This window comes from Xiphophorus hellerii, chromosome 1, assembly GCF_003331165.1.
Source record: "Xiphophorus hellerii strain 12219 chromosome 1, Xiphophorus_hellerii-4.1, whole genome shotgun sequence".
Lineage (NCBI taxonomy): Eukaryota > Metazoa > Chordata > Actinopteri > Cyprinodontiformes > Poeciliidae > Xiphophorus > Xiphophorus hellerii.
Window position 1 is genome coordinate 30,448,244 of NC_045672.1, and position 14,122 is coordinate 30,462,365.

Below are 14,122 nucleotides of genomic sequence, written 5' to 3' on the forward strand. Positions count from 1 at the left end.
TCTTTCTTTACTTCCTGCTTTTCTATTTTTACCTTTCTGTAAAATCTATACTTCCTGTCACTTTGCTGCTGGTACACCTGAATTGCCCCCCCAAGGGGCAATAAAAGCCTTTCCTATTCCGTTCCTCTATTCACTCCAAATATTAATCCAACAGAGCATCTTATTTGGGAAAACAAGATTAGATGCAGAGCAAACAAATCTGCAGCAACCGTGTGAGGAAGTACATGGCTGAAGAAAAAGAAATGACTCCAGTGTGGTGTACCTATTAAAGTGGCCAGCGAGTGAGTTTTGCAGTGCCAAGTGGTCCATATTGAGAGTGAGAACTAAAAAAGCAGCTCCTCTTCAGAGCTCTTTGATGGAAGCGGCTGAACTGCCAGCGGCTCTCAGGCCGACAGTGGAGGGCAGTGTGTGTTCCCAGGCCGGACACACACTCCTCTCAAATGAAACGAGTGTGTGTCCTTCAGGAACACGCCGTTGGAGGAGCAAGGTCGCAAACAAAATGAAAGCTACACTTAGCGTCCCGGCCACGGATTGATTTTCGGTTTTCTCTGTGGCCATTTGTCGATCTGACAGCACTTTCTGAGAAAACCTGACTGATTCAAATGTTTGACCTCAGAATCGGAGGCTTGACTTTATTGAATCGTGAAGTTTGAGGTGAAAAATAAGAGCCACAGACGAGGCGGCTCCATACGTAACACACGGTGGTCAAATGAAAGGTTTTCTGAGGACGTTTCAGCAAACACTCTCATGAATTAAAAATACAGAAAGCAGCGAGCCAGAGGGGAGAAAACTTCAAACGGGCTTTTCAAATCACTGCAAGAAAGTTTGGATATTAATAGATGAACTTACTTTATACTTGCTTCACAGCAGGGTGGTTGCAAGATGAATCCTGCATAGTTGTATTTTCTAAATGATAAAAAATAATAAAGGAAGTGACTTAGAATGATGTAAAATTAGAAAAGAGTCACAATTTCAGTCAATTTTTGATTCTAAAAATATTTTATTTGAAGATTGATCTTTGTAAATGTTAGAAAATGCAAACTTCTTCAAACTGAATATTTAACCAGGATAATTTCCCAGCTCAGTTCTTCTGCATTGTATTCTCTGTTAAAAAAAAAAAAATCAGGTTTCCTGAATTTGAAAAAGATAATAAGGTTTATTCTTTGATGCTGGAATGACATTTAACTTAATTGGGAAACATGAGCAGCAGAGATCAAGAAATAAAGTGCAATAGGTGGAAGGTCGTACGTACAATTTAATTAAATTAAAATTACCACAGTGGACTAAATGTCATTTGAACAGAAACTGTGGAAGTTGAGCTATTTAGTTCATCTGAAAGGGAAAATCAGCCCAGGCTGGCTGTGGGTCGAACCGGACAATCAGATGAATAATGTATCAGGAACAGCCTGGGTCTCATGATTAGGTGCTGAAGGGAAGGAACGGCTCAAAGGGAGAAGCAAAAAGAAACAGGAATGTTTTTTTCTGCTGCAGCTGAGCTGAAAAAAAAGGAGCTTTTGGAAGCAAATCCACCTTCAGCTGCTGTCAGTGAGAAACTGAAACTGTTGACCTCAAGAGGTGATTTAGGTTGCATTTTGTATGGTGAAAAAAAAAGATGTTTGTTTTGTTTTTGTTTATGTTTCCATGTGGGCTGTACATCACTAGTGTACCAGGATTGTCTTCTGGGTCATTTCTGACATCCTTCAACATTGAAATGTTGTTCTATGAGAGAAGTATTTTCATAATTGACGTCTTAAACAGTATAAAAGCATAAACTGTTGAAAAAAAAGTTACCGATTGTTGACTTTTTTCCCTTTCAGTATAGTTAATTCAGAAGAAATTACTTCACATTTATATAATTACAATGATAAACCTTTACTGTGTAAATGAAAACTTACGACAGTTGGTTTGTCATAAAAAGAAAAGTGCAATACTGTCGATCGTCTTTTTGTGTTGCATAACAAAAAAACACATGATAAAAATGAATTAAATGGAGCTGAGTTGATAAATAACAGATTGTTTCATCATGCAAAATATATTTTGGATTTCAAATTCAAGTAAGCTGCTTTATTTTGGGGCTTTTGTTAGGGCGGCTCATTTTTGACCCGTTGACAAGGGGAGTAAACAAAATGTTAAGAGGGTTAAAATAACTCCTCTGAGTAAACGCTGCCTTTCTGCACAGAAATGAAACTGCTCACATGTTAATAAATTGTTATGCATGCATTTAGTGGAAACTTCACCCACATATGTGTTTATGTTTATGCAGTTTACAGCCTGAGCAAATAAAACGTTGCATTCTCCAAGATCAGAGCAGTTTGCATCACTTTGACTGGGTGAGAAAAAAATCTCCTGCTTAAAGCTGGGGGTTAAATGATGGATCAGGAGCAGCTCAGCTTTTTCCATCTGATCCAGTCTGTTTCTGCTTTGAGTTCCACGTTCTGCAAACTTCCTGTGGAGGCAATGGAGAAACGTTTCCACCGCACAGACTGCAGGTGTCCGAAAGTCCAAATCCTCTTCCTGGATCAGGACGCTCTGAAGGAAACAACATATTATCATGATTATTACAGATGATATTCAAATCACAATCACTTCAAACTTTTACGTTTTGAGTTAGTGAAATTACATGCGAACAACAGTGAAGCATAACATTTTCTCTGTTGTGTAATATAATCATATCATATTAGAACTGATATTATTTATTCAAATGTTAAACATTTAAAAACACAAATTAAATACATCAAGATTCTTTGGGAGACAAAATACTAACTTTCTAACTAACTACTAACAAAATTTCAAAAGTGAAAAACTACACAATAGATATATCATAAGTAATAAATACACAATAAAAATGAATATTTCCCCAATTAATGAAAAAATAAAACCATGTATTCTGCATTGTTTGTTGTTCTGTTGATGTTTCCATAAACAAGTCAATCCAAACGAAAGATGGAAGGAAAATAAACATGAAAGCCTTGGATAATACAAATAGAAATTAAGATATGGATAAAAAAAGGCACAACAGAAGCATTTAAATTGTTCATTATTTTGTTTACAGATCAAAAGTTTCTGTAAACAAAATGTTTTCAGGAAATATAGTTTCTGCACATCTCAGGTTTCAGGTGAGGAGCACAGAAACATTTTTCTTGTTATGTATTTTTCACCTAACCAGTACAAAACTGCAAAAGAAAACTTTTAAAAAACAAAACAAAGCAAAAAAAAACCCAACGTGTTTGAGGGTCGGCCATCATCTCATCCTTCCTGTTTAAGCATGCGAAGCAAGTAAGAGCGATTTGTGGCCGAGTGTTTAATTAGTCAAAACCAAAAGATCTCTCTGCGGCTGAGTGCTGAGCTTAATGGAGCGAGAATCAACGACTGAAACCGAACATGTTAGATTACCGCTGGCTGCTAAAAATAATTTCCTCTGCTGACGAGACGATGATGAAAATGGAGGCTAAATGATTCATTAGGAGATTCCAACTATTTAAAGGACCTTTGTGTAGGATGATGATGATGATGATGATGATGATGACAGGGATATGAATACCATTGAGTCGGTGTTATTTAAAATCCAGCATCAGAACTGATGGGATTGTTTGGTCTGGGTCCAGGAAGGACAGATGTATGGACAGACAGCTGGACGTTTGCTGCAGGTTTGTAAAGCTCAGAATTAAGATGGATGAACTGATAAAACTCCAGCAAAAGCAGAGCAGCAGAGCTGATGGTATTTGTGTAAATGCCTTTTCTGTATTCCAGTAAATCAGCCCTGCAGCAGAATCCTGAGCTCGTTGGGCCTTTTGTTTGTTTGGTTTCTGCTGCTAAAGTGCCACAGAAACGACCCATTAAAAGAAAATGTCAAAAATTAGAGCGACCTCTTTGCTCTTGTGAAGTGAAGTGATCATTTCATCAGAGCCAACAAGAGGAATAATTATGGGACAAACAGAAGCCAGCAAATTACTGCAATCAATTATCTAGAAATCAATCCGCAAACATGAGAAACTGAGATCACCTGAACGTCAGAGATACATGGAGCAGGAACTGTTCTTTAATAACTTAATTAGTGAATGTTTATTTATATAGAGAGATCTCAGAGACACAAAGTGCTTCAGAAGAACGGTAAAACTTAAGAAAATATATGCAACAATGTACAATTTAGAAATGCATAGCAAAAAAGCTCAGCAGAAACATGCAAAGCAGTTAGTCCGTATGAATCTCTGAAGGTCAAGATTCAAACTTTAAACTTTGACCTGATTGTGTATCCACTTTTCAAAGTGTGTTTTATGAGTTCCTCTGTTTCAGAGAGGCTTGCAGCAGAGTTTCAGACAACCTATTAATTTAGAACATTTTAGCAAAAAGAAGGTTCAATGTGCTTTACTCCTTCAAAACATAATACAGCAACCAATTAAAAAACAAGCACTGCAGATTATATTTTGTCAAAAGCCATTATCAAAATCATCAAATATATTGATCAATGTTCCAGTTATTCTTAATCAAAGGCAGCTCTGAACATGTGGGTTTTAACCTTGATTTAACTCAGTGTTTCGACTGTTTTGCAGTTTTCTGGATGCTTTTTCCAGATTTGTGGTGCATAGAAGCTTAATGCTGCCTCTCCATGTTTGGTTCTGACCCATATATCTGGAAGGCTGATATGAGAACAGCAGCAGTTCAGCTAAACCAATCAGTGATTTATAAACCAACAGAAGTATTTTAAAGTCTGCTCTCTGATTTGGCTGATGGAGTTTATTCACAGACTCTGACGTTGCTCCTTTTTCTTCAGGAGTTTTAGATTGAAGAGGCCTGTATACAAACCTGAACCGCACTCTTAGGCTTTTTCTGTGAATAAAATTAATCCGTTTACTTCCATTTCCACACCAGCTAGTGTTGATCTATCCCAAAAACTCTCAACAAAATGCAGCAGTGTTTGTGGTTCTGTTACGATGAAATGTGAAAACGTTGAACGTCTTCATGAATCCTCCTGGAAGCGGCTGTTCCTGGTGCTCCGCCTGCCCCTCTGGGACTCCTCAAACAGCTTGGCATCACACAGCATGTTGTCGCTTTCTCAGCCATCTGTCACATCCATGTCGCTTCATTTGGATCCCAGAGGATGCAGGAGCAACAGAAGAAAGTTCTGTTACTATTCACCCTGCTCCTGTTCCTTCTCAGACACGGTTAAAGCAGCTCTGACATGCCTGGTGGTGCCGGGATGCTGCTGCGGCATGAAACATTCGCTGCTGTTCGCTCTAGGAGATTCTTTTCCCCCCACTTGCAGAGGTTTGTGTCAGTCATAATAGCTGGTGCTGTACGGAGGATTTCAAAATGAGCCAGCGGAAGGAGTGCGTCAAGCACGGCACTACATCCAGCCACATTCATTTTAAGGAAATTTTTAAGAAATATAAATTATTCAAAGAGCAAAATCTTCAGCTGTGGGAACAGCTGACTAATGCATTTTTGATTACAAAAGGCATATCTCTCCAATACATTCACCCTTATTAATGAGGCCAACTAGGATGAAGTGCAAATGTTCTCTGCTGCTCATAAACAGCATGAAGACTGAATGTTTGTCAGCAGCAGGAGGAACGGTCCAACGGATCTTTGTGTTTAATTTTGTAGGAATTGTGAGACTGTGTTGCCTTTGTAGAAAAAGACGTGAATAAAATACGATGAATAACTATTAATTTAAAAAAAATTAATTTCATTGCAAGATGATTACATCAGAATTCAAAAACCACTGGAACTCACACACAGTAAAGTTTTCAGGAAGTTTTTAATTTGTCTTATGAATCTTCAACAGAAGGAGACACACATTGATTTTAAAGCAGATTTATGTTTTTTTTTTCTATTAATTTAACTTAAATTGTAAATAACCAAAAATAAGCTACTTAGAGCTACAGTACGTAACTTTTACAAAAATATGTTTTGTGCATATTTGTTAAAACTGTCTCTTTGTCATGAGGTGTAAAAAAAAGACAGAATATCTGTGAATATATTGAACTCCTTCTCCTCCCTGAGCTGCTGCTGCCGTCTGAAGAGATGAACTGCTCCCGACCAAAAACTGCCAGTCAGAGGCAGGAGGTGGGTCTTAGCGCTGACAATCATCCTCATGTAATTACTGCCATGGGGAAGATGGATGGAGCTTAATGCAGGGTGATCCTAGAGGAAAACCTGATGGACTGGAGTGGAGGTTTATCTTCCAACAACCAAATCTGAATGGAAAATATAATATTTTTGCAAACCTGAATGAGCAAAAAGTTCTAGCTCTTTCCCACCCAAGCCACACGTATTCTTCAACATCAAAGCTCACCTTCGTTCTCCTTTCTGCCTCTAAAAAAAGATCAGATTCGCCACCATGTTCGTTATAAATATCTGAAAGAAACAGAGCAGTGTTGTCTCTCCAAAAACGTCCAGATTACCTGCAACTGTAGATTTATTTCATCATCACACATATAGAAATCATATTGTTTCTGATGAATGTCTGTACGTAGATCTCGTTACACCACAATAAAGCTTTTGTTCGAGCTAATTATTCAGAACAGGGCTAAACTGGTTTTTGCTTTCAGCAGCTGTAACTGCCTCACTCAGATTTAAGAAAGGAAAGCCTGTCCTCACCCGCCAACACAGAACATGTAAAATTTCTGACCTTTCCACCAAGTAGTGCTGTCAACACCATTGCCCAAGGTGGGACTTGTTACCCTGGTAACACAGACAGTGTAGAAGACGAGTGTTTTATAAAGTACTAACTTCAAAATAATTCAAGCATTGAAATTTGAACACATCATGGATCAGCTGTCAGTGTTGTGCCAGACTGGGACATATTTTGCAGTGAAAGTGGACAATATTGTCTTAAAAGTGAACCTGTTTCTCAAACTGTATCTGGTCCAAAAGGAGTCTGACAGGTTCCGCGAACACAAGTTCACATAGAAACACAGCAGCTGAGCAGAAAGCACCAATGTAACAACAGCCTGATGTTTAAGTAGATTTAAATTGACTAAAACCTACTAGAATTCAAATTGCTTTAAATTTTAAGTAGCTAAAGTCAGCTGAAATAGACGACACACTGCACATCTGACAAACTGTTTGCCATCCACCAGTTTGAGGACTTATTCATTCTTACATTCAGGTTTATACGGCATCTTTCTAAAACAGGTATAAGGTTAAAAAACGTCAAAATAAAACCCTTTATTGCAGCAAAGGTGATGTTTGTGTCCACTAATTTTGCTTAATGCATATTCCAGAAGCAGGTTACTGATGTCTACCAATCTGAGTCATGAATAATAATACTTTATCTTAATAATTTGAATCATTATTGCATATATTAATGGTGTTATATTCAAATGTAACACCTTTGCTTTAATTAGCATCTGTATAACAGCAAATACAATTTTTTTAATCAGCTGTAAATACAATCTGTGTATAAGGGATTAAAGTATACATAATATGCTGTACATTACAGACACATAGTGCATAAATATTGTTTCCATCAACAGCTAGTCTCTAGCTTCCAGTTTGTGGTAAAATTGGAAGGCCTCCAGGAAGTGTCTAATTCAGATGACCAGACACTTCCTGTTCCTGTCTGGTTTGATTAGTGACAAGCATTTGGTTACAGATCAGACTGAGAGTAAAAGCAATTCCAAGATGGCTGCAAGCCTTCTGCAGGTAAACAGAACAAGTGGACTGGACAGTCAAAATGACTGCTGTCACTTGAAATTAATATTTGAATCCTTATAATCAGTTTAACAATGCTAAACTGGTACAAAGCATATTTGGTAGTAATTGATTGCTGGGCTTTTGCACGACATATTTGGAATTAAATTCTCTGGTCATGCGTTTTGTCATTCTGACTGAAATGAGGCATTTTTGTATGTAGCTAATGCAGCTAGCTTTTACACATACATACACACATCTGGACACACACAGTAGCACGGAAATCATTTTTCAGTTTGCCTTTTGCAGTATCTGACAGCTTGCATCATGCAGTAGGAGTCTTGTTTGTCTCAGCGGGAAGCTGAGTTACTCATTGTTCACTCATTTTGCTGGAGGCCTGCTGACGCACAGACCTGTGTAATACTGCAGCAACAAGTGCTTGCAGTAGGACTGGTGGGATTGCACTTGATGAATTAACTGTTTTAACTTGTGTTGAATTCTCGCCACCAAACCCTGAAGTGTGGAATGAGAGTTATGCTTGGTTCCTCAATTGCAGAGTGGAATATTTAAGCTGGTGAAAAGCAAAGAGTTCCAGTTTTCTATCAAGTTTGGTTTCTATGATGGTAGTGAGGGAAGCGTGGTGCAGCTGCTGCATGTGTGTTCAGAAAGAGAAAGATAAAATCTGACTGCAAATAAATCTACTGCTAGCTAAAAAATTAGTTGTGCTAACATTAATCAGAAATAATATCTCCGCTAACACTGAAGCACCACACCAATAAGATACCAACCTAACACTAAAACGCTATCAGCAGTTGAAATTGTTTCTTTACTTTAAAAACTACAACCCAAAATTTTGACATTCATATGTTCTATAATGCCCTTAATTTCATTGACCATATTGTCATTGAGAAAATGGGGAGGAAATGGAAGTGGTGCGTAAACAGTCTTCATCCGCAAGACTTCATCACAAATGTCAAACTTTATCCAACTGAAAGTTTACCAAGTAAATTAGTGCTTTATAGTTTAATTATTAAAAAAAAAACTTAGGAAAAGCTAATTGTGCTAAGCATGTTTAAAATTAGCAAAATCGCTAAAGTGCTTATTGTCAGGATTTGTGTTTTTCTGTGTATTTATTTTGAGTTTTCTGTGTCTGAGTCTCCGTGTTGTCTTGACTCCTTTTGATTGTTCCCAGGTGTGTCTCGTTCCCTGATTACCTCTTGTGTATTTAGTGTCACCTGCGTCTCTGTCGGGTCATTGTCGTATGTAGTCTGTCGGTGCTGTCCATTCGTGTACCAGTGCTACCAGTGTTGAGCCTTAGCCTTCTGCTCAGCTGTGCTGCCTGGCTTTTTTGGACTCATCATTCCACTTCAACCTTGGGTCTGCTGCGTTTCCCTCACCGCCTACCTCACCACTTCATGACACTTAAAGTATTATGTCTGTGATTAGTGCGTCAACAAAAGCTTGCTAATCACTTCATTTCCTTCATATAGACTTTTTGAGTTTATTGTTAGCTATTTCGCTTGATTTTAAATGCGGGGTTGAAGGTTGTTTTTTTGTTTTGAAAGAAGTTTGAATGAATAAAATCTTCGAACTCTGTGATAGGATTCCAGGTTTGTTTTGTTTCCATAGAAATGAGTGATCAAGATTGTGTCAGAAAAAAAAAAAAAACTAACAAAAATTATGAAATTTCATTGCAATCTAAATTGAACACATTTGTTAGAAAAAAATAGAAAATACAGAATATTTTGAAGGGAAAGTATTTTTCAAAGTCAGCCTTGTATCAGAGTTAAATCATATGTTTTGATTCAAATATGTTTGTTGGCAGCCCAAAATTTGAATTGGTGATTCATTCTGTAACTCAACTGGAAAGTCTGCTGAGTTATTTTCAAAAAAACAAAGTTTTGATGCTATTTTCGATGATTTTGAGATGTTTGGTTGTCGTCCTTATGTACTCGGTGGTATGGAGCTTTGAGGCTCCTGAGGAGAAAAAGGATGTTTTTTCCAGCACAGCCTGTCCTGCTTTCCTGACCTTCACAAATGCTGCTTACATAGCCGGGGTGACCGTGGAGCTGCCATGTCACTGCAAACCAGAGGAGGTAACCCAAACACACCCTATGTCACATTTACTGGTCCAGCGAGAAGTTTACATTAAGTTATCAAGGATTTTATTCATAACAATAAATATAATTTTTATCTGGTGTTCAGTTTGTTAGGTCATACAACAGAGAAATATCTTTTTATTAAAAATATTTGTTTTCACCATCATATGTTAGCTTTGACTGCAGGTTGAGTTAAGACTGTTTTGTGTATTAAAATCTATCCGATGTTCAAAATTATGTAATGACAACAAGTAGGCAATAAGTAATTTGCAGTTTTTGTGGCGTCCTTTAATGGATGAACATGGTTGCTTGGTTACTAACTAAAAGGGTTTTTGTAATAATTCAATTTTCCATTTATTCTTTCTGGAAACAGAATAAAACCTTAATCAACTTGCATGGAAATGGTTTTGGAGGCTGAACCAATGTGAGAGTAAAAGGTTCAGGTTCAGTAGGTTTAGCAGAACCACATCTTTTATCAAGAGGTATAGTCTCTCATTATTCTTCTCATTGTTTTTGTTTCAGGTCCAATCAGTTGTCTGGTTCTTCAGAAAACACTGGAGCAGCTTTGATGAAACCAGAGCCCTGACCGATAACCATGGCAACAAGCTGCTGGACACAAGTCAGGTCCCTCACAGCAGTGACCTGCGGAGTCGATTCTCCATCCGGATGTTTAGTTTGCTGATATTCAAAGCGGGACCCGAAGACTCTGGCCTCTACATCTGCGGCTCCGCGCATAAAGACTTCTTCTATGGTTACGACCTGGACATTCAGGAAGCTCCAATGCTCAGTTTCCCCCCCAGGTTAGGAGACAGGCTTAAAAACTTTGTTATGACGTTGTAATAATCAATGACAACTCTCTGATTTAATGCCTTCAGGGTCTCTGCAGAAAGTAGAAAGAAGAGACATAGAAGCAGTTTCGTTGTCTATTCCCACCCGATGTACAAAGTTTTCATTAGCTTCCGGTCCTGGTCAGTGTGCGACCGCTGTGGCGCTCCAGGTGAGCAGGTCCGTATCGGACTCTGCTACGTTCACTCCCGTTTCCTGCATGTGCGCTACAGACTGGCCAATCAGACAGTGGCGTCCTGTGGCTCAGAAGGAGTCCCCATGTCATTCAGCCGCATAAATCAGGGGCCGAAGGTAGAAATCAGAAGCTGCCAAGTTACATGCCCACCTGAACCTCCCCCACCCTCAAAGGTGACCGCTTTGATGGCGTTTCTTGGGTACAGGTAAGGATGTGATTCTGAAAATCAGAAATAGATTTAGGCTAACTAAGCTGCCTGAGGAATAATTCAAATAAACAAACAATGTTGGGTTTAGTTATTGGTACAGTATATAAAGAAAGTGGATGATATATTTTTGTGCAGCATTAAACATTGTAGTTTCACATTGAGACCTAAAAAAGTGAAAAATTTATTTTTTGGCATTTGGTAAATTCTGTTGGTGGATGGTGTTCCTCCACCTGCACAACCAAGCCTGAAGGACGATGCAGACTTTGATTTTTATCACAATATTCTACGGCATTTATTTCAATAACAATTAAAGTCATGATTAAACATCCCATTATAGGCTACTCTGATATGCCAGCGACTCAATTTTACTACTAAACAGTACACTATAGTATCTTTTAATCATATTTATATATGTTGATTTTAATTGAGGCCATTGCAGAACTAACAGAGGAAAACTATAAATGCAAACCCAACTGCATTGTTATTTTTGTTTTTTTCAAGCACCGTCAATTATAATCAATCTTCATCACAATAACTGCAATTATTTTTCCCCATTATGACAATGAATGCATTGATATAAATTTTATATTTATATTCTGTTTCTGTCTCAAAGTTCTGCGTCTGTCCCGGTACCAGTACCCTTGTTCTACCTGAGCCACCCAGCAGACGGTGTTGTTACCCTGCGCTGCCCTGGAGCCCGTCCCAACATGGTGGTGGGCTGGGATCAAGGGTCTACACCAATCTACAGATCTGAGAATACATCGTCGGGGAACTTTTATCCAAGGATAACAATAGATACTGGCCATCATTTGGTATTCAATCCAGCAAAAAGCAAGGACTCAGGTACTCCTGTTAATACCCAGGTCTCTCCTGGTGCAACCTCAGCTAGTCATATAGGAAATCTTTTCATTTTATAATTAAAATGAAACCGATAGTCTGGTAGACAAATTTCGGTTCAGGAACAAAATTGGAACATTTGTTACATTTTCAGCTGCCAAGGTTCTCTTTCACACTGCACTGTGTCAAACAACCCAAACCCTTTGGGCTACCTGTTCCCCCCTCGCCTTTGGGGGGCGCCGCAGCAAGAAACACTGAAGAAAACAAGAGGAAACCCCCAAAAAAGACACTGATATGTAAAATCTAAAATGTAAACAACAATGGAGTGGCATCAGACTAGCAGTGTGATTCTCTTTTGTCTCTGGTAAAATACCATCACCCATTTCTCCTGCTAGCGCTAGACTTGCTCATTGTTTGATTTATTTATCCGGAATGCCCTGCGCTATAGTCCACTTCCTGCTTTTGGAGCGGTCTCCGGTCCGCTTGATGTTCACATATTAATTCGAACCGCACCAGAGTTAATTTTAACCAAACCGAAATCAAGATTTGTACAAGAGTTTGGTTTTTGTTCCTGATCAGAGTTCGATTACACATAAAACTGAACTTTCTAGGCAAACAAACTAGCGTTTAATTAAAGTGAACTAAGCAGGACTGATGTGAATGCAACCTTAAAGAGCTGCAGAGTAGGTTAACTTTAAATCAGCTGAGTAGAGAGGTCTATTTATTTTGCTTTCTTATAGTTGGATGGTTGAGTCCAGTATGTGCATAGAGCATTTAAAGAGAACGAGGAACAGATTAAACTATGTTATTTATAGCAGAAGAAAATAAGGAAGAATTTCTCTTTGTGGTCATAACTAGTACACTGGTAATTTGACTTGATTTCAAAGTTGAAATCATTTTTAAATTCTAATCATTTTAATACTCAAAAATATTAAGCATTTCTGCCACATATGAGTGTCATAATTTATAACTTTTCATTTAGACTTTTTGTAGATTGAGATTATATTATAAAGCATTCATTGTTGAACTGTTTCCCTCCTTCAGGAGTCTACTACTGCTGGCTTCAGGGCCGTCGGGCAGCTCACATCCGTCTGCTGGTCTATGTGCATCTGGGAAAAGACCTGACAGTTTGGGCCGATCCGAACTTCTCAGCATCCATGAAAACTTTGTTCACATATTATGCTGTGATGACGGCTGTGTTTTGTCTGATGCTGATTGGCAGAATTGGGTATGAGCTCATCAGAGACAGGTTTGAAACACATAATGATTAAACGTAGTCAATTCTGAACTTTCAAAATATTTTCAACAACCCACTTTTGTCAGACCAGAAACAAAATGGTTTAAAATGATCCACCAATCATTTAATAACTACAACTATCATGAGCTGCAGAATTAAAAGGGGTGTACTTTCAAACAAACTCATTGTGGGATGATGTATGTTTGTCTTTCTATTTCTTTAGTCAGCTAGGTGTGTGATAACAGACTCTTATTTTCTATTTAAGTCCGGTAGACTTGATCCAGTTCAGGACCAAAATTTCAACATTTGTTGCATTTTCAGCTGGTGCTGTTTGCTCTCACACTGTCAAATAAGCCAAACCCTTTGACAAAGCTGTTTACCCAGTCGCCTGTGGTGGCGCTGCACAAAGAACCAATGAAGGAAATGACACAAAAACCTCCAAAGAAGACATGAAAACAAATCCCTTCTTCACTAAATATAAACAAAAATGGAGTAGAGTCAGAGTTTAGTGGTTGTATGATTTCTCTTTAGTCTTTGGTAAAACCATGAGTCATTTCTCCCGCTGACACTAGACTTAGACCTCTTACCCAGAATGCCCTGTGTTTTAGTCCACTTCCTGCTTTGAAGCATTAACATATCCATCTACTGCAGCAGAGCTCACTTGAACTGAAATACAACCTAGCTTTGTATGCGGACCAGTGTTCGGTTTTTGATCTGCATCCGAGTTCCCAAAACGAACAAGAGTTCAATTAAATCAGACTAAATAAGGCTAACTTTAGTTGGTCTATAAAACTTAGGTCTCAGTTTAGTTGAGGTGAATGCCGGTTTGAATGCATAAGTGGATGCAAGTGAACTATAGAACATTATGGGCAAATACAATGTAAACATGGGAGTCTAGTGTGAGTCTAATGCTAGTGGGAGAAATGGCTCGTAACTTTTATAATAATCAAAAAACAAAAGAGAGATCCAACAACCGCTAAAATCTGATGCCACTCCATTTTTATTTACTGAGGTTTTCATGTTGTTTCCTTCAGTGGTTCTTGGTGCAGCGCCCCCGCAGGCGAGGAGGTGAACAGGTGACACAG

The 14,122-nt window shown here is 38.4% G+C and overlaps 1 protein-coding gene across 1 annotated transcript; it reads left to right on the top strand.

The window, feature by feature from the left end:
• The first annotated feature begins 8,827 nt into the window (after positions 1–8,827).
• On the top strand, positions 8,828–13,071 carry LOC116720613 (Ig-like V-type domain-containing protein FAM187A). Its single transcript, XM_032563977.1, has 5 exons — positions 8,828–9,731; positions 10,257–10,534; positions 10,637–10,960; positions 11,577–11,806; positions 12,845–13,071. Exons 1-5 carry the CDS (start codon positions 9,447–9,449, stop codon positions 13,069–13,071), a joined length of 1,344 nt encoding a protein of 447 aa, XP_032419868.1. The 5' UTR covers positions 8,828–9,446.
• The last annotated feature ends 1,051 nt before the right edge of the window (positions 13,072–14,122 follow it).

Excerpts from the sequence above, each read along its gene's own strand:
- LOC116720613 (XM_032563977.1), top strand. The coding sequence starts at position 9,447 with ATGTTTGTTGGCAGCCCAAAATTTGAATTGGTGATTCATTCTGTAACT. Across the intron at positions 10,535-10,636 it reads ATGCTCAGTTTCCCCCCCAG|ACATAGAAGCAGTTTCGTTG; the intron begins GTTAGGAGACAG and ends TAGAAAGAAGAG. Across the intron at positions 10,961-11,576 it reads ATGGCGTTTCTTGGGTACAG|TTCTGCGTCTGTCCCGGTAC; the intron begins GTAAGGATGTGA and ends TCTGTCTCAAAG.